The sequence below is a fragment of the Cydia amplana genome, chromosome 10 (genome assembly GCF_948474715.1).
Source record: "Cydia amplana chromosome 10, ilCydAmpl1.1, whole genome shotgun sequence".
Classification (NCBI taxonomy): Eukaryota; Metazoa; Arthropoda; class Insecta; order Lepidoptera; family Tortricidae; genus Cydia; species Cydia amplana.
This window is the reverse complement of record NC_086078.1, coordinates 18,473,123-18,498,011: the sequence shown is the minus strand read 5'-3', so window position 1 is coordinate 18,498,011 and position 24,889 is coordinate 18,473,123. Positions and strand designations below refer to the sequence as shown.

Here is a 24,889-nt window from a genome sequence, read left to right as displayed (position 1 = left end):
AGGTATATACCTACTTTTCGCGATACCTAATATTAATATTAGGTAGCATCCGCTAATGGTTTTTTTTTGCTTATTTAAGTAGGTAGGTACTGAGGTGTGGATCCCCACGTGAGTCTCTTATAATAGAGGTTTTTTGCAACCCTTTCTGGGTTTTAATAACAAAACTTCCGTGAGACAAAGACGTAGTAAATATATTAAGAACGGGTCACTCACGTATTTTAAGTCGAAAAACGCTCGACATGTTTCACTTCGTACCGAGAAGTGTCATCAGGAGCTTGCGTTTACGGTGACGGACCGGCGCAGACTGCGGGCCGCAGCTCTCCGCGCCCGATGACTCGGCGCAGGCGCCGGTGGCGGCAGGGGAGGCGAGAAACTACCCTCATTTATGGCATTATTGTCAAACGATGGGTTGCACACAACACTCACTACGTCACTCGCCTTTCTGGGTTCTTAACCTACTGGTTGAAACTTAATTTGACGTACTTACAGGTTGAGTTGAGTATTTAATCGGAGGACCTTTTAAAAAAATCGACCTTTTAGAACTGTTTAAGGGCCATTGTGTATAGATCAATGGACCGTCTCAAAATTGGCAAATAAAATTTCTAAGAAAAACTCGGGACACTTTTTTTCTTTTCTTCAATCAATCGTGGCGTGGTTCTGTATTTAGGTATTAAGTAGGTGCACAGAAGAAGGTCCTGCAGTTTAAAAACGGCTTATATCTCTCTGTATTCCGGTACCTAACAGTATTCTGGTACCGGTATCTGGTATCCGCCTATCCGGTATCCGGTACCGGTGGAAGCAGGAAGCAGGACGCGCAGGAGCTTGAACTTGACTTTCCCTCTCGTTGCGTGCGGTGCCGCCTCGTAGCGCGGATTTTCTTTCCATTTGTCTGTTTATTTCGACTTTATTGCACAAAACAAAAAAAATATGTACAAAAGGCGAACGTACCTACCTAGATATTATCAGCAGCAAAAAAGGATCATATTAGGTATACCTACTTATTGTATGAAAGCTCGGAACGCTCCATTTTATGCATGGCCCGATTAATTTAAGTCTTATCAATTATCACTCATTCATTATCAATTGGAATAGAGTTGCTTAGTTATGTTTCGTTCAATGTTCTTTAAATTAAAAAAAATAAAAATTCATTAAACAACAAATACCTACCTACATACTCTTTTTTCTACGCTCATATTTTACTGGCAAATTTAGGACTTTTTTCTTGTATGACTAGTATTGAGATTGACTAGGCCTTAAGCCTGCGTGCCTTCACCGCGAGCGAACATTCGACGCGCAACTTTCCTCCTTAAAATTCGTCGCAACGAGTCAGCCTCCGACTCGACGAGAGCTTATAAAGCGGCCAGCGTATCCAGAGCACTTTCATTGCCGACCGTACCGCGATGCTGTAACCAGAGCCGAGGTAAGCTGACCCTACATATACAGTTGCTTTTCTAAAACCAAAAATAATTTGTGTGATAATAACTAAATCTTATGTGGCCGGTTATATATTTCTCACTAATTACTTTGCCTAAAAAGCACACCACATTAAGGATTCGACAGGTTAAGAAGTATGCCTGATTTAATTCAAATTAACTAGATTTTCCTTATACCTACCATCAAGTACCATATTGTTACTTGACCTTATTACATAGTGTTACAACTTCAAAATATTTATTAATACACACTTTTAGTGCTGATTGTACTTTTTATACTTTGCATGGCTCGAGAAGTGACTAATAACTTCTCGAGATCTTTTTAAAAAGTGTATAGGTAGGTATTAAAAAGTGTTTATGTTGGATCCCATACATTTCACGACTCTTCTCTTTCCGCACAGACTATTCATTTGTAAGCCATGAGTTTTTAGGGTTCCGTACCTCAAAAGGAAAAAACGGAACCCTAATAGGATCACTCGCGTGTCTGTCTGTCTGTCCGTCCGTCTGTCACAGCCTATTTTCTCCGAAACTACTGTACCAATTAAGTTGAAATTTGGCACACATATGTAAGTTTGTGACCCAAAGACGGACATGTAACGTAAACAAATGAATTTTAAATATGGAGGCCACTTTTGGGGGGTAAAAGAGCAAATTAAAAAATAAAGTTTTTCAAACTATATCGTGTTACATATCAAATGAAAGAGCTCATTTTGAGAATCTCAAATATATGTTATTTATAATTTTAAGATAAATAGTTTAGCAGTTATTCAAGAAAATAGGCAAAAAATGCCCATTATCTCTGAAACTACTGGGTGTAAAATTTTGAAAAAAATACACTAAATAGTTCTTTACCTATAGATGACAGGAAAACCTATTAGAAATGTGCAGTCAAGCGTGAGTCGGACTTAAGTACTTAGTTTTTGATCCGACCCCTACGGGTTGTTTAAAGACATTTTACTCACTTTTCATTAAAAAAACATATTGTTAAAAATTGTGTAATGTACGGAACCCTTGGAACGCGAGTCCGACTCGCACTTGGCCGGTTTTATTTCTTAAGTCTACCTTCTTTGTATAAAAATGACTGACTGTACATGCAGCTTGGCAAAAAAGAGTAGAAATTAAAAAGTGACAACACTGTAGTGTCGTCCCGATTTCTTATATGAATTGGTTTGAAAGCCACTTTTTAATTTCTACTCTTTTTTGCCAAGCTGTAAATGACTGTAAGACCCTACTTAGGTTAACATCTAGCCGCTGAAAAACCTAAATCTTCCATTTCATTGACGTTTGCATATTTTTTCGGAGAAATCAATATTGCATTTACCTATACATTTGTATATTTAAGTTTTCCCTAAAACAAAAAATCGGTAGTTGTTTTGTTAGTACATTAAATAAGTAAATAAGTCCCCTACTCCCCTTATATAAAGATTCGCTCAAAAAAAACTGAAAAATATAAATTAAAATACTACTTACCCATCTTGTGAGGATCCAAATTTTCAGTGCGGTAGTGGGGTCTATTTAAAACATTGTTATTTAGGTAAAGGCACGTGGAGAAAATATCTCAATTTTATTTTCTGTGTCTCATACACAAAACAGTCGGTAGTAAAGACAGCATCAAAATTATCGTATCAGACTAGGTACGCGTCAAAAGTATAGATAGTCCATCAATCTGTAATCCGGGGTATGTATATGTCGTCAGGCAGTGACAGCAGGAAACTAAATTAGGAACACTTAGGAACTTTATGCCGGCTTATTTACTTTTTATAGAGAATTGATCGTTCTCACTTCTTCCGCTTCACTTCTTTGTCTCTAAGTGGTACAAAAACGACCACTTCGTTTACCTCATTAGGGCGTATATTTCAGCCATTGAAAGTAGTTCCGATACCATCTTTCCCACGGTTTTTGCTGGTTGCTGAGCTGATTAGTATCATATCTATCGTTTGTCGCGGTCGATAAAAAGGTCTTCACTTTCACACTTTATTATATCCATAGTAGCAGAATTTAGTAAATAAAGAATACTGACAGCCCCGCCCCCCATAAATTGTTTATTTATTTTAATCTTTATTGCTCATAAATAAAGTATAACAGGCAGACTTATGCCTCTAGGCATTCTCTACCAGTCAACCATGGGGCGAAAGAGAAATGCGTCAAGGTGGGTGCAGTGAAAACAAGACTAAAACCTGGATTATTTATAATTCGTACATAAATACTAAAATAAATAATGAGCTATAAAATATATAAATATACAGCCTGCTAATCGAATCAACAATCAATCAACATAATTTTTTTCATATAATTATTAGTTATTTTCGTATGAAAACTGCAATCCTACAACTATTTATAATTTCAAAACGTAAAGTCAAGTCGTTCTTGTAGACATAAATTGAAACTTTCACAAGCTTTCACATCATTTTGAATAATCAAGACAGCCTTTACGAGCTGGTGTGATGAAAAGTAAATTATTTACATACCTACTTGTTTACATATAGGTATTACCTATTACAGATGCAGTGGCTAATAAGCGCGATCTGCGTGTTGACCGCGGCGGTGCACGGTGGCGGTGGAGTTACCAAAACACCTGGTAAGTTTACCAATTAACCAGCAAAAAAACACAAAACACATCATTACCAGCCGAAGGGTAAGAGAAGGGTACTAAAACTGATATATAATAGTATTTCAGGTTTTGGTTTGGTTAAAAATCGCAGAATATAATTGATGTTTACATTGTAAAAAGTCGTAACAACCGAATGTGGGTTCAGTTCAACCACTATTAGGTATCTTACCGTACCGGGATTCGAACTGATTACCAAGTTTAGTACTTACTTATGCTCTTTTGAGTTCCCGATCTTTTCCCATCCTATCAAGGTGGCTAGGCCAGCGCAGACGATGTGCGAGAGTTTGGTCGATGTGGTTTGGTGGCTTTGTGCTTTGGGATCAGTTGTTCCATTTCGGCATTCTTTCAGACTCTCCAACTGCCATTCATCTCTTTTAGATCGATAACAATGCAACAATAACAAACTATAGTAATGGACCCTATAATGGACGTGGAACCGGTAATGGGACATAAAACCACAAATCCTCTAAAATAAGTATCTAAAAGTAGTTTATGAACACTGGCAATATTTTACCATAAATAAGAGTCATAGAGCTGTTTAAGTTTGAATTTTTATTAATTTCGGTTACTTTTTAAGAAATTGGCGTCAACCCAAAAGTTGTCGTGTCACCGAAAAATATAACTAGTAAGAATTCTTAACAACTTCGCTAAGAGAGGTGAGTTCATATATTAAATTGTAATTAATTATAACTTGGTGTAAACTAGAATGTGTTTTGTTAATTGCATTTACCATGAAATAAGGTATACAACACACTATTTTGTGTCTCTAGAGATGTATAAAAAATAATGGTATTTTGCCCAATCCCATTATAGGAGCTCTAAAACTGCATACCTCCTATGATGGGATAACTTACAATTTACATAATGATGCTTGCCATGGCGTAATTTCATGTTTAAATAATACAGAAGTAGGTATAATGTAGTTACGAACTATGTCAGGAAGTCTTCTCGGACTTCGGATATAGTATTTTATGCAACCGTTGTTTAAGAGGGGTCAAAAAAGGCGAGTGGCGTGAAGCCGAAAATTGTTAATAAAGACGCCACGAGTATTTTTTGACTCAGTTAAACAACGTTGCATACAATACTTTTTCTACGACCAAGCACTTACTTTGAAATGCAATGAAATAATAATAAGAATAGATGATGATGATTGTTTAATGTCCTAATGTGATAGGTTGTTCAGTGCGTGGGATTCTTAAGGGGAACGAAAATTTTATTATTTTTGCGCCACGACGCACGGTTTAGGAGATACAGCCTTATAAATATATATATATGTCGGCGACGGATGGTCCTAATGGCGGTGGGCGCGTGGGGGTAGTACCTAGATGTATTACTTCACAGCCAAAATAGTAGGTATGCTACCAACGCATGAAATAAACATCCAGATTCGTTAACCATACTAGTGCCTACTATATTTCAGTACTAAATAATCAAAACAACCAATCACTATTCCAAAATTATTTGAATCAAAATAAAAAGATCACATGAAACCGTTCAAATCTTTATTTTACAAAAGTAAGCTTCTAATGGCACATAAGAAATCAAAATAACACTTGGAATAAAACACTTAGCTAAACGGTTAAAGAACGTGAGAATCTATAAGCTTTCAGAATAATCCTTCAGGTGTAAGCCTTCAGGAACGCAGCGAATTAGGCACGAGCTTGGCTAACGTCCGATCTCTAGCGCGGTCCGATCAAGAAGAAGGAAGCCAGTTCCAGCGGCGGAGCCAACCGCTCCCGCCTCCAATTCAAGTTGGTAAACCTGCCTGACCAGTCTACCAACATAACGACAAAAATGCCTGCTCGTGCCTACGTTCACTCAAGATACCCCTCTTGACGTTCCAAAGCCTTCTACCTGTCATCTTAGTTCATCAATACGCCAATAGATGGTGGCGTTACTCTCTACGCAACTTTATGATTCCGTTACAAGCAAATAATATGTAGCCAAACATTGCTAATGGATTTTATACAGGCGTCTAACTATGAACTGTAATGCTGCAATACGTCTTTCTGGTGTCTCGCTCCGACACGGCCGTCCTGCGTTACACACGTCCTCGTGTGTGGGTGTATGCATTTGATACTGAAACAAAACATACAGCACAGTATCTCATCGCTCGGTCATTCCTGACCAACAATTTGGGTCTCACTCAAATTACTATTAAAATCAAACTTTGTTTTCAATCAAACCAGAAAAAATAATTGTTCAAAATTACTTTAACAATCCTCAATTCTCTAGTCAAAAATAGTCCATCGAGCAACGACTAAATAAAAATAATCATCAGTAATCATCGCCGCTATCTAACGGGTACACTCCAATAATCATCGCCTCCACCTGGCGGATACTCTCAAATTTATGTGAAAACAGAACAATCCCAAACATCAAAAACACAAATCACATTCATTGCTCGACAGTATCACTACTATTGTCGTCAATATAAATTTACGGGGAAATAATCTGGCATTAAAAGAAAAGGTAATATATGATCTAAATTTTTGTAAGACATCTTAAAATAAATAACATTCTGAATTGATAGTTCCAATTTTACTCATATGAACACAGTATACATAAACGGGAATTCATTTTTAACAAAACAACACCAGTCCTTCGGTGCATTGCCAGTCCTTCGGCAGATACCAGACCCTCGTCAGAAGTAACCATCTCAGCCGCGTAAGTGCTACTCCTCGCAAAGAGCATTCTGCACATAAAAAGCAGACCACGTGCACCTCTTACATGCTCCGGCACTTCTGATGCGGTCACTAAACAATACCCAGTCCATCGAAAGCAAAACACTTGTGCCCAGTCCATCGGGCGTACTTTCAGTCCATCGAAAGCAAAACAGTATTGCCCAGTCCATCGGGCATGCCTTCAGTCCATCGAAAGCATGACAGTATTGCCCAGTCCATCGGGCGCGCCTTCAGTCTATTGAAAGCAAAACAGTAGTGCCCAGTCCATCGGGCATAATTTCAGTCCTACGAAAGTACAAGCTTTCAGTCCGTCGAAAGCAAAACAATGTTAACAGTGAATTCCAAAAAAAAAGAAAATAAAAACAGGTCTTTAAATCATGTTACTCAGAACCATTGGTACTATCAGCGTCAACTAATCAACTGAAACTGAACATTACTGATCAAAATCACTAAAGATAGCTTTCTTCTTTAGCTTTAACAACAGAAACTCGCTCAAGACTTCTATGCAGAAGTAAAACATCTCAAAATAATCCCAACGAAATGGGAACTGCTCACCAGCTTAATAAAGTATGATGCACGCGACCAAGTCAAAGGTGGTGGTGGTGAGGTCCAACCCAAGCACGGAGGCTGATCCTTTCCGCTTGCCGTTGCCGTTGCTGCGGCAGATTGCGAGAGACACGATGTGGTTCAACATAGCTGGCTGTTACTGAAATCATCATTTGCACGGTATCAGGTTTATCATGTATGCAGGCTAAACTCAAAAGGTTTATGAAATGCAAGGTAGCAGACACAAAAAACATGTTTCGAATGTATACGGGACTTCAAAAATCTCAGAATAAAATTTAAACTTCAATGAGTGCGCATTTCATTCTATGAACAAACAAACGCGTGTTCCAAAAATAAGTAACACGGTAAATGGGCCAATACGAAAAGTGACAGCTTATTAGTTACGTTCGACTGTTATGCTTCGCCATTACACTCAAAATAAAATTCACTAATAAACAATTAGAACGAAACCTGTCCTTTTATTTCCAAATCTCCAGCACAGAAGATACTGCACAGCCGCCTCTGTATCACGGGCGCAATGGCGTCCGCAAGCTCGCTCGGCTCCGGCTGCAGGACACTGTAACATTAATTTTCATATGCGTAGCTCATGTTTCCATAGTATACACGATTTGTGATCTATCACGGCATTACGAGCAATAATTTGTCGCAATTTTATTAATTACTAAACATTACAGGGTAAAGATTACATAATGCTTGCATTGGCAAATCAGCAGGATCAATTTCTAACGGTGCATTGTATTTTTATGAAAAAAAATATTTTTTGAGGGTAGATGCACAAGTGAGCGATGAAATAATATCACGTCGCGACAGCCAATATTTGATTTTAATTAACAATATGGATTTCACATCAAAATAACTTAAGATCACTTAGATTTCAACGGATTTTAAAAATTAATTGTATTTTCAAATCAATTATTGAGGGTAGATTCACAAGTGAGCGATGAAATAATATCACGTCGCGACAGCCAATATTTGATTTTAATTAACAATATGGATTTCACATCAAAATAACTTAAGATCACTTAGATTTCAACGGATTTTAAAAATTAATTGTATTTTCAAATCAATTAATGAGGGTAGATTCACAAGTGAGCGATGAAATAATATCACGTCGTGAAAGCTAATACTTGGTTTTAATTAACAGTATGGATTTCAAATCAAAATAACTCGAGATCGCCTCGATCTAAATGGATTACAAAAATTAATTGTAAAGAAACGCGGCGATACCAGAGATGACGTCACGTAACGACCGCTATGCTCGACTGCCTCAATCATAATTCACAATTTCACAATAATTCTCACCAAATAACAATGAATTACACTCACCATTCAATCAAGGTTAGACACGTGAGCTTACCATTACAAAGTGTCCAGATTATGGAATGTAGGTCACCAGAAATACACCACGCTCCCAGGTGGCTGTGTAAGCAATACATGAAACTCCGCATCTATCCCACTTGCTGATGTCGGCGACGGATGGTCCTAATGGCGGTGGGCGCGTGGGGGTAGTACCTAGATGTATTACTTCACAGCCAAAATAGTAGGTATGCTACCAACGCATGAAATAAACATCCAGATTCGTTAACCATACTAGTGCCTACTATATTTCAGTACTAAATAATCAAAACAACCAATCACTATTCCAAAATTATTTGAATCAAAATAAAAAGATCACATGAAACCGTTCAAATCTTTATTTTACAAAAGTAAGCTTCTAATGGCACATAAGAAATCAAAATAACACTTGGAATAAAACACTTAGCTAAACGGTTAAAGAACGTGAGAATCTATAAGCTTTCAGAATAATCCTTCAGGTGTAAGCCTTCAGGAACGCAGCGAATTAGGCACGAGCTTGGCTAACGTCCGATCTCTAGCGCGGTCCGATCAAGAAGAAGGAAGCCAGTTCCAGCGGCGGAGCCAACCGCTCCCGCCTCCAATTCAAGTTGGTAAACCTGCCTGACCAGTCTACCAACATAACGACAAAAATGCCTGCTCGTGCCTACGTTCACTCAAGATACCCCTCTTGACGTTCCAAAGCCTTCTACCTGTCATCTTAGTTCATCAATACGCCAATAGATGGTGGCGTTACTCTCTACGCAACTTTATGATTCCGTTACAAGCAAATAATATGTAGCCAAACATTGCTAATGGATTTTATACAGGCGTCTAACTATGAACTGTAATGCTGCAATACGTCTTTCTGGTGTCTCGCTCCGACACGGCCGTCCTGCGTTACACACGTCCTCGTGTGTGGGTGTATGCATTTGATACTGAAACAAAACATACAGCACAGTATCTCATCGCTCGGTCATTCCTGACCAACAATTTGGGTCTCACTCAAATTACTATTAAAATCAAACTTTGTTTTCAATCAAACCAGAAAAAATAATTGTTCAAAATTACTTTAACAATCCTCAATTCTCTAGTCAAAAATAGTCCATCGAGCAACGACTAAATAAAAATAATCATCAGTAATCATCGCCGCTATCTAACGGGTACACTCCAATAATCATCGCCTCCACCTGGCGGATACTCTCAAATTTATGTGAAAACAGAACAATCCCAAACATCAAAAACACAAATCACATTCATTGCTCGACAGTATCACTACTATTGTCGTCAATATAAATTTACGGGGAAATAATCTGGCATTAAAAGAAAAGGTAATATATGATCTAAATTTTTGTAAGACATCTTAAAATAAATAACATTCTGAATTGATAGTTCCAATTTTACTCATATGAACACAGTATACATAAACGGGAATTCATTTTTAACAAAACAACACCAGTCCTTCGGTGCATTGCCAGTCCTTCGGCAGATACCAGACCCTCGTCAGAAGTAACCATCTCAGCCGCGTAAGTGCTACTCCTCGCAAAGAGCATTCTGCACATAAAAAGCAGACCACGTGCACCTCTTACATGCTCCGGCACTTCTGATGCGGTCACTAAACAATACCCAGTCCATCGAAAGCAAAACACTTGTGCCCAGTCCATCGGGCGTACTTTCAGTCCATCGAAAGCAAAACAGTATTGCCCAGTCCATCGGGCATGCCTTCAGTCCATCGAAAGCATGACAGTATTGCCCAGTCCATCGGGCGCGCCTTCAGTCTATTGAAAGCAAAACAGTAGTGCCCAGTCCATCGGGCATAATTTCAGTCCTACGAAAGTACAAGCTTTCAGTCCGTCGAAAGCAAAACAATGTTAACAGTGAATTCCAAAAAAAAAGAAAATAAAAACAGGTCTTTAAATCATGTTACTCAGAACCATTGGTACTATCAGCGTCAACTAATCAACTGAAACTGAACATTACTGATCAAAATCACTAAAGATAGCTTTCTTCTTTAGCTTTAACAACAGAAACTCGCTCAAGACTTCTATGCAGAAGTAAAACATCTCAAAATAATCCCAACGAAATGGGAACTGCTCACCAGCTTAATAAAGTATGATGCACGCGACCAAGTCAAAGGTGGTGGTGGTGAGGTCCAACCCAAGCACGGAGGCTGATCCTTTCCGCTTGCCGTTGCCGTTGCTGCGGCAGATTGCGAGAGACACGATGTGGTTCAACATAGCTGGCTGTTACTGAAATCATCATTTGCACGGTATCAGGTTTATCATGTATGCAGGCTAAACTCAAAAGGTTTATGAAATGCAAGGTAGCAGACACAAAAAACATGTTTCGAATGTATACGGGACTTCAAAAATCTCAGAATAAAATTTAAACTTCAATGAGTGCGCATTTCATTCTATGAACAAACAAACGCGTGTTCCAAAAATAAGTAACACGGTAAATGGGCCAATACGAAAAGTGACAGCTTATTAGTTACGTTCGACTGTTATGCTTCGCCATTACACTCAAAATAAAATTCACTAATAAACAATTAGAACGAAACCTGTCCTTTTATTTCCAAATCTCCAGCACAGAAGATACTGCACAGCCGCCTCTGTATCACGGGCGCAATGGCGTCCGCAAGCTCGCTCGGCTCCGGCTGCAGGACACTGTAACATTAATTTTCATATGCGTAGCTCATGTTTCCATAGTATACACGATTTGTGATCTATCACGGCATTACGAGCAATAATTTGTCGCAATTTTATTAATTACTAAACATTACAGGGTAAAGATTACATAATGCTTGCATTGGCAAATCAGCAGGATCAATTTCTAACGGTGCATTGTATTTTTATGAAAAAAAATATTTTTTGAGGGTAGATGCACAAGTGAGCGATGAAATAATATCACGTCGCGACAGCCAATATTTGATTTTAATTAACAATATGGATTTCACATCAAAATAACTTAAGATCACTTAGATTTCAACGGATTTTAAAAATTAATTGTATTTTCAAATCAATTATTGAGGGTAGATTCACAAGTGAGCGATGAAATAATATCACGTCGCGACAGCCAATATTTGATTTTAATTAACAATATGGATTTCACATCAAAATAACTTAAGATCACTTAGATTTCAACGGATTTTAAAAATTAATTGTATTTTCAAATCAATTAATGAGGGTAGATTCACAAGTGAGCGATGAAATAATATCACGTCGTGAAAGCTAATACTTGGTTTTAATTAACAGTATGGATTTCAAATCAAAATAACTCGAGATCGCCTCGATCTAAATGGATTACAAAAATTAATTGTAAAGAAACGCGGCGATACCAGAGATGACGTCACGTAACGACCGCTATGCTCGACTGCCTCAATCATAATTCACAATTTCACAATAATTCTCACCAAATAACAATGAATTACACTCACCATTCAATCAAGGTTAGACACGTGAGCTTACCATTACAAAGTGTCCAGATTATGGAATGTAGGTCACCAGAAATACACCACGCTCCCAGGTGGCTGTGTAAGCAATACATGAAACTCCGCATCTATCCCACTTGCTGATGTCGGCGACGGATGGTCCTAATGGCGGTGGGCGCGTGGGGGTAGTACCTAGATGTATTACTTCACAGCCAAAATAGTAGGTATGCTACCAACGCATGAAATAAACATCCAGATTCGTTAACCATACTAGTGCCTACTATATTTCAGTACTAAATAATCAAAACAACCAATCACTATTCCAAAATTATTTGAATCAAAATAAAAAGATCACATGAAACCGTTCAAATCTTTATTTTACAAAAGTAAGCTTCTAATGGCACATAAGAAATCAAAATAACACTTGGAATAAAACACTTAGCTAAACGGTTAAAGAACGTGAGAATCTATAAGCTTTCAGAATAATCCTTCAGGTGTAAGCCTTCAGGAACGCAGCGAATTAGGCACGAGCTTGGCTAACGTCCGATCTCTAGCGCGGTCCGATCAAGAAGAAGGAAGCCAGTTCCAGCGGCGGAGCCAACCGCTCCCGCCTCCAATTCAAGTTGGTAAACCTGCCTGACCAGTCTACCAACATAACGACAAAAATGCCTGCTCGTGCCTACGTTCACTCAAGATACCCCTCTTGACGTTCCAAAGCCTTCTACCTGTCATCTTAGTTCATCAATACGCCAATAGATGGTGGCGTTACTCTCTACGCAACTTTATGATTCCGTTACAAGCAAATAATATGTAGCCAAACATTGCTAATGGATTTTATACAGGCGTCTAACTATGAACTGTAATGCTGCAATACGTCTTTCTGGTGTCTCGCTCCGACATATATATTTTTTGTTTTTTTAATATTAATTAGGGGTTTCTTACAGAGGAATGAACATTTTATTATTTTTGCGCTACGACGCACGGTTTAGGAGATGTAAGGATGTAACCCATAAACATTTTTCTTTCTTTTTTTTTATTTTGTTTTGTTTTTCGTGTTTTTTTAAATATTACTTTGGGGTTTCAAAGGGAAACGAAAATTTGATTATTTTTGCGCTACGACGCACGGTTTAGGAGATACAGTATTATAAAGTTTTGTTTTGTTTATTTTTTTTTATAATATTAATTAGGGGTTTCTTACAGAGGAATGAACATTTTATTATTTTTGCGCTACGTCGCACGGTTTAGGAGATACAGCATTATAAAGTTTTTTTTTTGTTTTTTATTTATTTCTCTTTTGTGTTTTCTTTTTTAATATTAATTAGGAGTTTCTTACAGAGGAATGAACATTTTATTATTTTTGCGCTACGACGCACGGTTTAGGAGATACAGCATTATAATTTTTTTTTTTGTTTTTTTTTTATTATTTCTCTTTTGTGTTTTTTTTTATATTAATTAGGGGCTTCTTACAGAGGAATGAACATTTTAATATTTTTGCGCTACTACGCACGGTTTAGGAGATACAACCCATAAACATTTTTCTTTCTTTTTTATAATTTTTTTTTTGTTTTTCGTGTTTTTTAAATATTACTTACGGAATTCAAAGGGGAACGAAAATTTGATTATTTTTGCGCTACGACGCACGGTTTAGGAGATACAGCCCTATAAAGATGAAAACTGATGATGATGATGATGACGTGACCAAAACATGTCTATGGTTCACTCATCTGGCAGAAATGACAATTAAAATTAGGTTGGCAACAATGTATTCCATACAATATTTTTTAAGTGGTGATTACACGAAGTATCGTAAAAGTGCCAAAAAGATACTGCGTGTATGCACAAATACTTTTTTGGGGAATAGACTAAAGACTTGTCTTGACAACTATAAGAGAGGGGTTTAAAGGTGTGTGCACGACCCTTTAAATGACAAATAAAAGTACGGGAGTAGAAAAAATTAATATCGTTTTTACAAAATTTTATTTAACATGCCTGTTAGTTAGTGTGGTTCAAATCTTGGAAGTTGAATTTGAGCCACTTTCGGATTTCCGATTGAGTTGAAATTTTGGATACGTAAGCAAATCGGATGACAATGCAATATTATGATAACATGGACCTGATCTCATGATGGAGACAGGAGGTGGCCATGGGAACTCTGTAATAAACGCAACCTTATTGTGTTTGGGTTTGTTAGAATTGTCTTGATGAGTATTAGTTGGCTGTGGAAAGAAAAATACATTCTTACATAAAAGCTTATACCAAATATGACTAATAACTAGTTTTTTGCCAAAAATTTATTCCCTGTTCCAATATCTTATACTGATAGGGTATGTCCATTATAGGGGGCCCATTACTGGATCCACGTCCATTACCGGGGTACCATTACTGGAGCTTTGGTGTCCATGACTGGAGAAAAAAGGCATAGTTTTAATTTGTAAATTATGTGGAAACTAATTGCAGTATCTTTGATATAACACGCCTGAAACATAAAAGATGGATAGGATTTTCATCTTTAAACACGCTAAGCGGTAGAACTTTTGCCGGTATCAGGGAAATATCACAAATACTTCAAATTTCCTCTTAAATGTCCCATGACTGGTGCTGTTACTATACTCGTATGAAAGTTAATCCTATTCATATCGCAAATAAAATTTTACACAATACTTATATTTCTCATAGAATTGACGTCTTTAAAAAGTCTTTACGCACCATTAGCTTATTATACTAAGCTGCCATACCTTCACTTCCTATAAGAAAATTGCTATAGACACGGTAAAAGTAAAATGAACATTATGAACAAACAATCAAACATACGGAACAACCTACGAACAGTTAAGAGGATAGCGGACGACTGCTTTTCAATACAAAAGAAGTTCCCATTTTCCTCCCTGATATTATGGAAAATAATTAAACACAAGTTAACAAGTTATTGACGATAACTTTGCTCCTTTGTTAGACTTTTTCGATGTTTTGATCGGAGGTTGTTGTTAATATGTCGTGGCCGATCTTAGATTTTGATCACTTCATGATATAATAGCCCGGGAAGTAGTGTCATAAGGTGCAAATTTTGGTATCGGATGAATTCACCTAGCACACATGTAATATACGTTAAGCTAAGCTAATTGAGCCCTGTAGCCATCCGCTACCCCCTGGCAGGTAGCCAGGGGTGGGCATTCAAAGTAATTTGTAATGGATTCAAACTTTCAACTCCTTTTTAACCCTGTTAGGGGATGATTTTTCAAAAACGCTGAAATTACTTTTCTTGTATTCTAATAATATGCGCATATAAAAAGTTTCAAGTCCCACTCTCGAAATTTTTATTGATCTCCATACAAATTTTCAACCGCTTTTTCGCTTTAGGGGATGAATTTTCAAAAACGCTGAAATTAGTTTTCTTGTATTTCAATAATATATCTTTTAACGAAGTTATAAATTCCTAGTTTAAAATAAAACATGAACCCCATACAATACAAACTTTCATACCCTTTTTAACCCCTTTAGGGGTTGAACTTTTCAAAATCGCTTCTTATCATAACCTGGCGTGCAAATTTCAACTTTTTAGCATTTGTAGTATCGGCTGATAATAGTACTGATAGTTGAATAAAAAGAAATAGCAAACCGATTTTGATATTATTTCGTCAATATTTTCCTTTTTTTTCTATTAAACTATACATTAAATGTCTGAAAATGAATTCCTCATGCCCGATTTATCAGAAAATGACAGCACACTCGACGTAATAGGTAAATAGAAGCTGGTATGATTTTTTTTCAGAAGCGCGGCGGCGTGTAACTTAGACTGCCCCTTCTGCCTACCTGCCAGGAGGTGGCGGATGGCTACCGGGCTCAATTAGCTTAGTTTTACGTATATTACATCTGTGCCAAGTGAATTCATACGATACCAAAATTTGCACCTCCCATACATTGGGTGACACTACTTCCCGGGGTATAAGCCATCTTAGAATTGATCACCTCATGATATGCTGGTTAGGTTAGGTTTGCTTAGTTCACGATGTGGCCAACCGATCATTTCATAAAATGATTGCCACATCATGAAACTATCCGTTCCAAGATCGACCACGACAAACAAACATCAAATTGCGTATCTAACTATATTTTCTATGATGTTAATATCCAGAGAGGAAAATGGGGACTGCGTTTGTACGGAAAAGTGGTCACGTAACTTCGTCACCTTACATCGTAACTGACCACATTATGGCTTTATCTCTTTGCAATAAGGATTACAAAAGATCAGTTAAGTTTGTCAACTCAGCTACATAAACAAGCACATTCAGTGTAGCGATATAATATTGAAAACGAAAGTATTACCTACGTCTCCAGAGGCTGAACGGTGATATACTTATTTAATACTGTTATTTGCATGTCAATCAGAGACGAGGTAACGGTAAAGACTTGCAGTCTATCGCATATGGTTTGTAGCGCGTTGTGATTGTTGTAGATGTCGCCTCTATAGCGAAATTTTTGTTCGATATAAGTAGTTATTGAGCCCTACAAGTAACATTTTTATTCAGACTGCACCAGCGATTCTGTGCAGCATTGCTGCCGGCTACATTGCTGCAGTAAAACGTTATAATCCGGGCTTTCATAATGACAAGATCACTTCATTTTTAACACACGGCGTGATAAATGGCATGATGCTCATAAATAATATAAAATTAATAAACTGAGACCACGACGCGACTATGTATGGACATTACCAATCTTAATTATATCTGTCTCTGATATCGATATAGAAATTGCGAAACTTGCTTTTTCACCGCACGTAATCATTGTAATCATTTCAGATTTAAGTTCATTGCCTTGTGATCAAACAAACTGGTTTCTGTTAAGTTTGTCAGTTTTATATTTACAAACTTTTCGCCTATTCTACTTGGTAGTACCTACCGGAACCAGAGGATCATGGATGGATCCAATTGAACCCCGGCAAGGAAATTTAAATATGTGTGATGAGTATGATATTTTAGACAAAGAACTAAATTCCCATTATCACAATTTCTTAGAGGTCCCGAAAAAGCGACTTAAACGACGTAACGAAACCTTTTAATGGTCAATAAAAACATGTTTTTTTTTCAGGTCTGTCGCCATTTTGGACGGACGACTACAAAGTCTTCGAACAAATCTACGGAAAGACCTCCGACCGAGAGCTCTTCGGGTCCACCTTACCTCCCAACCAGTCCTTCGGCGTTGACTTGACCCCCTTAAGAAACCAGGCTTCAGAGAAAAAAGAACGGTACATCGACACAGAAGACAGAGACTTGGACCAGCAACCAAGCCTGTATTCCTTCGACAATTATAATAATCTCTTAACAAAACAGAATATAGAAGCGTTTGATCCAAAGCCGACGAAAACATCCTTCAAATTCATCCCTTACAATGATTTCACTCCAATCAGCCAGTCTACTGATCCAGCAACATATAACTATTATAAAACGTTGGAATTGTTAGAGAAGAAAAAGAAAATTGACGCTCTAAAAAGCTTAGCAGTCAATAATTTCGCACAATTCTCTAGCTACGCGACCAGCCCTGAAGACACAGAGGGGTATAAGAGTATCCAGGATATCTTAGACGCTCATGAAGGGAATAAAGGAAATAAGAAAGTGAATAATGACCATGAGAATTTGGCTAAATATGTGAGTTATGGAGTGTCGAAAAGTCGAAGGAAGAAGCCGGCTTCAAATCCAAGGTTTATAAACAGCAATGATCTTCAGAAACCACGGTGTGTGTCGGGACGCTGCCGCCAGAGAAACACCTCGGTTAGAGTCAGAACGGGACCTGTTTTGAGGAAGATTAAGCATACCATTATTTCTGATTAATCTTTTAAGTCTGATTAGTTTGATAAATGTATTTCGATAGGTACAGATAACGAAGATCACTATTGAGATAATAATTATAATAAATAATGTAATGTAATTATTATATTATGTAAGAGCCCGTTCCCACTTGTCACTGTCAGGTGTCAGGCAAGTGTGAATAGCTTCAAATAAAATATTGCAATGGTTCTGCCAGTGGGACATCCGATTTATCCGGGTCCGATATCCGACAAATGGAAACGGGCTCTTAAGGTTACATTCAGATGGTCACAGCAGCAGCATTGCCGTTCGTACTTACTGCTCATATATGGTATAAAAGAGATTCGCAGTAATATCACCCGCGTTAAAGCTGTAGCAGTATCGTTGCAACATGCTGCTTGCTGCTGCGGTCACAATCATAATGTAACCTTAATTGTGCATGCTGCCAGTATTGTTATTTATTATTTAAGGGGTTGTGTTAATTTATTAATTAAAACAAGTACAAGATTTAGAGTAGCTTTAATCGTACTTAATTGTAAACTTTAAAATAAATTATTATCTTTTTAAACCGTAGTTTTCGTTCGAAAGCTGGTTAAAAAGCATTTTCACTCACAGTCGGCATTGTGTGGTGAATGAGCGCACTGGTGCGTCCTCGTGCGCTCAGACGGCAGACAATACCAGTTTTAAAACAAGCTTTGCATCCATTTAAAAAATATTGGAGTTTATTTGGCACATGCATGTAGAATATGTAAATTCTGCAATCTAGAACACCGGAACTGCTTACATAAGGTTTTAAGGACTGTTCTCACATTTTTGTTGTTTTTTGCTGCCACACGCATGCATATATGACAGAGAAATGCTATAGAAAAGACCATGCACTACAAGTGAACAATAAAATAAGTAATAAGTACCTAAATATTGGTATATCTATTGTGACTCTGTTGGCCTAAAAAGGCACTGATTTAGGCCAGTGACTGATGATTCAATTGGCAAGATTTTCTTGTTAGATTACTTGGCACTTATAAATCGTTAGCTATGAATTGTGTAAATTAATCAAGTAATTAAAAGGTCATAGGCATTAAAATAACACCTAATTAATGGTAAACAATATAGAAAAATAGGGAAAGAGAAGGTTTAGTACAAGTGGTGAAATCGAGGTGTCATGGGCTTTTGAATCCGAATAATTCTCCATAATACCAGCGGTATCACCGCCTGACAAACATAGGTATAAGATGAGCTAAGTATTAGAAGTTAGGGTTTCCTGCATGGGCGCGTTGTGTAGCTAGAAAGTAGCTTTTCATTTGTCCTTCCGCGAAGGAAGGTAGAAACTATGGTTTTCTGCTGCACTAAGGATATATAAAGTTAGGATTCGTCTAGCTCTGCCTGGTCGAAGGGTTGGACAAGCTCTTCCTCATGTTCTCTTGGATGCTCTGCAGCAGGAGCATAATCATAACCTTCTGTTAGTTTATTAATCAGTTTAGGGTTGGTTTCGATCTGCTTATCTGTTAGAGACGTTCTCTGCTTGTTCTCAGTAGATAAAGTTGGGGTTAGTCTCGCTCTGCCTGGCCGCAGGGTTGGACAGGCTCTTCCTCTTGTTCTCCTGGATGCTCTGCAGCAGGAACGGCGGCGCCGTGGACTGCCGCTGCTGCCGGTGGTCCAGCTCACGAGAGAGTTCCTCTACGAACTGCCCACCCGTCTGCCTGGAGGAATACGAGCGTTATGTATCTAGAAGTAATAACGTGAAATCTTCACGGTGAGAATGTATTTGGAGGTATGTAGTTATCATCAATAGCTATTGTACGATGAATGATAATCAATAAGATTCAGTCTAAGTGAACTATGTGAGAGGTGGTGAGAGGTGGTGGTGGTTAGGGTAGTACGATACAGTGTGCATTGTAGGTATCTCTTGAAAATCTAACTTCCTCCGGAACGAAGTGTATAAAGACGCATGGGCGGGACATGCTGCTAGGCAGTGTTGGCAGGTGGACCAAAATATTAACGGAGTGGTCACCATTGGCTCGTTGGGTGGACGACAGACATTCTGAAAATTGCAGGTTGCTTCGGATGAGATTAGCTCAGGACCGAGACAAGTGGCGCACTAGAAGAGCTCAGCGCTGGGCGACAAAGGGCTGATATAAAGATGGTGAAAAACGTGTAGAAGTCGACACGTACCGCTCTGTTCCCCTGTCGGCGCCTCCCTCCGCGTCGTCGGGCACGTACATGGAGTACCCCCGCCGGGACAGCTCCTCGTCAGGCGATATCGTTGGGTTCTGGAACGCGTGGTTCTTGTCGTCCATCCTGAGTTTCCTGCAAGAACAAATAAATCTGATAAGTCTTAGTAGAACCAGGGATGTTGCGGATGCAGATTTTTTGATATATGCGGATGCGGATGCGGATGCGGATATTTAAAGGCTCACATCCGCGGATGCGGATGCGGATGTCAAGATTAGGTACTTAGAAAACGTCAAATATTACATTTTTAGTAATTTTTTATTAAAAAAACCGAAACGTTTAGTATTTGAGCAAGAATATAGGTGCGTTATATTTAATAAACAGTAACTTCGCCGACTTTTCTGGATCTAGACGATTTCGTTATAGGTAATGACAAAATTACCTAGCACTTACGCCGCCGCTAAGACGTTCCTGTACCGACTTGTTCGACATCCGCATCCGCATAAGCTCCGCATCGATTTTATGCGGATGCGGATGCGGATGCGAATGTTGAAAATAATGCGGATGTTCCGCGGTTGCGGATGCGGATGCGGATGTTCGCAACATCCCTGGTAGAAACTCAAGTCTTTGTTTTTATTGTTTTACTCGCATTTGCAGCTAACTGTATGCTCCTCCCCTCCCCGTGGCTCTTGTGCACGCCTCTGTGCCTAATAAAGTTTTTTAAGTCCCGAGTTGAGCCTTTTAAATGTTTCGGATAAAGCCAATCTCATCATGAGATTATAGCCCACGTTTTACAAAAAAAACTGTGCGGTAAGAGAAGAGTCTATCGAGCTCAATACATTCCATGCCTCTTCTCTTTCCGAACAGACTCTAGATTTAAATTGCGTAGCGTTTGTTTCAGTTACCGATGATGTTGATATTCTGAGTTGTCCATAAAGACCGTATGCTTGCCATCGGCGTTGTTTTAATCCGTGGCCCGTGGACTATAGAACGCACACAAAATTGATGATAATGCCTAAGTTTATGAGAGTTTATGAGAGAGTAGAATGAGATACTAACTGCACTCTTATAGAAGGAGTCTGTCGCAGCTGCCTCTTCAGAGAGCTGAGCTGCAGGAACAGCACAACGACCAGCACCAACAGCAGCAGCGACACGCCGCCCAGCACTGACGTCACGATCAACAGGTCCAACTCCTGCAAGAAGACATAAAGGTTTTAATAACGCCTTAGTGCAAGTCTGAGGGGCTACCGCGAAAACCGAATTTCGCAAATTGTGGGCATTTTTCTCGGTCACTCTAATTACGCCTTCATTGGAGTAAAAGAGAACGATCCCCGCAATTTGCGAAATTCGGTCGCATACGAATAACATAATTTACAACTCATCAACATGTCACATTAATCATAAAGCCATGCACCTTGAACATCATGATTCTTTGATTGATTTTATCTACTAAGTGCATTTACAAATTTACTATATTGATATTAAATATTTCAATGAAATTATCTATAGTCTAATCTGAGTAGGTAATCTAATTCTAATAATCGGATAAATACATATTTGTGCAATTTTTATAAAGCAACGTTGTATTGGTTTCTGTTGGAACACATACAAACAACTGTTCATCTCAAGAACTGAAACAAACAAAGTGACTTATTTTCACTGCTCTTGGGTGTACTAAGAATGTATGTACATACCTATATTAATTGCGCTTGCCAATTACAACGAAATCAATCAAATGAATTACATAAATAAACTCCTGATTTATAAATTACATACGTATTAATTAAACTTAGGTGACCGTAGATTAGGGTGGTAGATCCACTGTTAATAAGATCGGGTCCATTTATATGGAAATTCTATTCAAAATGGCCTGTTTACATTGTTATTAAGTGCAATGAGAATGTCAACATCGGGTTCCATGAAGTGTGACAAACTTGATAACGATGAATAACAGATAATAGATTCTTACTTAATGGAGTTATTTTGTAAGATCTTCATAGTTTTTGTCCCAATCAAAAGTCTATTATTTACTTATCAGCACTATAATTATCTACAGTTACAAATATTTTAGATATCAATTTTATTTCAAACATAAATAATTGCCATATCTCGATATATCTATAATTACGATTACCTATAGTTAACTAGTTTCAGTAACTGTAAGTTTCTTTTGTCTATTTTAAAAGTAGGTACATATTTTTAACGCCAACTCTACTTTTCTTCCCAGTCAGTTTCTTGCCAGTCATGATTTGATGCTTATAGAATTTGTGAAGTTTTGTTTAAAATACAGCCAAGTGAGAAAGAGTCTTGACTAATGTTGTGTTGGGTATATCCGTGAGATTAGCCTGGAATTTGGATGGCGGTGATAAGATGATAAGAGATAACAGACGCGATATCTGGAGCATTCTACGAATTCTACGATGTTGTGTATCAGGTACAGTTGCTAGCAATATTATTCGGCACGGGATTGTTATGCCATTTAGGGTTCTTGCCATTGACGTATAAATATCTAGGGACGGGCTAATGGGGCACTAAAAATCGTACTATTTAGTTCAGCGGTGCTACTCACGAATTCCAGCCAATAGCGCGCGTAATGCGAACTTGTCAACCAATCGCGCGCGTGATGCGAACTCATCAACCAATCGCGTTGTGGCGATTTCACACCGCTGTACTGGCCCCTGTCATGCCTCATTATTATTGCCCGTAAAGCCAGTTCCAAGATATCTATGTCAATGGTTCTTGCTAAATTGGAAATCCTGTAGCGTAAGTTTTGAACAACCAATGTAGCTAGGACCTTAAATGGCGCAACGATCGCGGAGCGTGATGGTAAATACCTATAATTTAAAAATGAAAATGAATAAACTTTATGGTACCTACCTGTAAATTTAACAATAATATTAACTTCAATCAAGCCGCGATATCGGCCTAGAAAAAGAAAGGTTATAGAAAACAGGTACTTATTTTCATTATTTCTAAGTTTAGGCACAGTTGGCCTAAATGATGTTTATTTTCTAAGATTAAAATTATTCCATTTATGGTCTGTAAGGTAATTAATCATTGAATTTATTAAGGATCTTAGTAGGCTGATAATAAATGATACCCGTCTACCTATTTGATTTTAATTTAAAGAAACGCCTTTGTATTTAAGCGAGCAATGTCTATGTAACTAACAATTATTGTTCAATAGGGATCCTCGTCCAATCCAATCTACAAAATGGTTAACAAAATAAGTTAAGTAACATTAGTAAAATTAAAATAGGTACCTATATTATTAAGAAATCATTTTTAATTTTGCGGCTGCCTTTCCACTGAGGAGAAGATAAGCGGAGATAAGAGGAGACGAGACGTGCAGGAGTCAAACAATAGTATTGATTGTAATCCAGCGGAGAAGATATGTAGATTACAACATGCTATTGGTTGATTCCGGCCAGTTTCCTGTCACCTCCTTCAGTGGAAAGGCAGCCTAATACTGACTCTTCAACACTATTAAGAGGTTCTGGCCAATCAACCCATTCCTCATTTGTTACCAATAAATCATTTAGAAGTTTCAAGAAAGAACATCACGCGTAAAAATATCAAATTGAGGTAGGTTATGTTAGGGTAAATATTATGAATAAATAAAAACTCACCATAGTTCAAAGCGGCATGATGCGTGTCGAGCCAAGGAACAGTACTCACTGACTGTCTTATCATGTATCACTTATCACTTGATAACGATAACGATATCACACCATCTGACAACTTATCTGCGAAACACTCTACAGTCATACATTTACTAACACACGTCTTTTGTGTACCTACCCACCATTACTAAAAAATAAAATAACTACAGTTATGTACCAACATGCAGTAGGTAATAGGTAATATTGTTTAAAAAATTCTAAAATGGAAATTTAGGACAGTATCTTTTATAAACTTAAAATAAATGTTAAGTTTAGAGGTCACGCTATGGTCAAGGCAAGGGCTGGTGGGGCTTGGTCACTTTTTAGGGTTCCGTAGCCAAATGGCAAAAAACGGAACCCTTATAGATTCGTCATGTCTGTCTGTCTGTCCGTCTGTCTGTCCGTCTGTCTGTCCGTCTGTCTGTCCGTCTGTCCGTCTGTCTGTCCGTCTGTCTGTCCGTCCGTATGTCACAGCCACTTTTCTCCGAAACTATAAGAACTATACTGTTGAAACTTGGTAAGTAGATGTATTCTGTGAACCGCATTAAGATTTTCACACAAAAATAGAAAAGAAACAATAAATTTTTGGGGTTCCCCATACTTCGAACTGAAACTCAAAATTTTTTTTTTCATCAAACCCATACGTGTGGGGTATCTATGGATAGGTCTTCAAAAATGATATTGAGGTTTCTAATATCATTTTTTTCTAAACTGAATAGTTTGCGCGAGAGACACTTCCAAAGTGGTAAAATGTGTCCCCCCCCCCCTAACTTCTAAAATAAGAGAATGATAAAACTAAAAAAAATATATGATGTACATTACCATGTAAACTTCCACCGAAAATTGGTTTGAACGAGATCTAGCAAGTAGTTTTTTTTAATACGTCATAAATCGCCTAAATACGGAACCCTTCATGGGCGAGTCCGACTCGCACTTGGCCGCTTTTTTTCTTTCATAAATGTATATAGCTAGTCAAGCAAGTCTCAAAAAATCTAAAAAAAAAGCGGCCAAGTGCGAGTCGGACTCGCCCATGAAGGGTTCCGTATTTAGGGGATTTATGACGTATTAAAAAAAACCGGCCAAGTGCGAGTCGGACTCGCGCACGGAGGGTTCCGCACCATCAACAAAACATAGAGCAAAACAAGCAAAAAACAGACGGACAGACAGACAGACAGACCGACAGACAGACATGAC

General features: G+C 38.1%; 2 protein-coding genes across 2 annotated transcripts; one reads left to right on the top strand and one right to left on the bottom strand.

Annotated features, from left to right (window-relative positions):
- Positions 1-3,935: 3,935 nt before the first annotated feature.
- Positions 3,936-17,918, top strand: LOC134651603 (uncharacterized). The gene is made up of 2 exons (XM_063506704.1): positions 3,936-4,011; positions 17,146-17,918. The coding sequence occupies exons 1-2, from the start codon at positions 3,936-3,938 to the stop codon at positions 17,883-17,885; spliced, it is 816 nt and encodes a 271-aa protein (XP_063362774.1). The 3' UTR covers positions 17,886-17,918.
- Positions 17,919-19,389: 1,471 nt separating this feature from the next.
- Positions 19,390-23,792, bottom strand: LOC134651602 (uncharacterized). Its single transcript, XM_063506703.1, has 4 exons — positions 23,663-23,792; positions 21,093-21,226; positions 20,034-20,168; positions 19,390-19,561 (listed from the first exon to the last, which is right to left on the bottom strand). Exons 1-4 carry the CDS (start codon positions 23,663-23,665, stop codon positions 19,390-19,392), a joined length of 444 nt encoding a protein of 147 aa, XP_063362773.1. The 5' UTR covers positions 23,666-23,792.
- Positions 23,793-24,889: the final 1,097 nt, after the last annotated feature.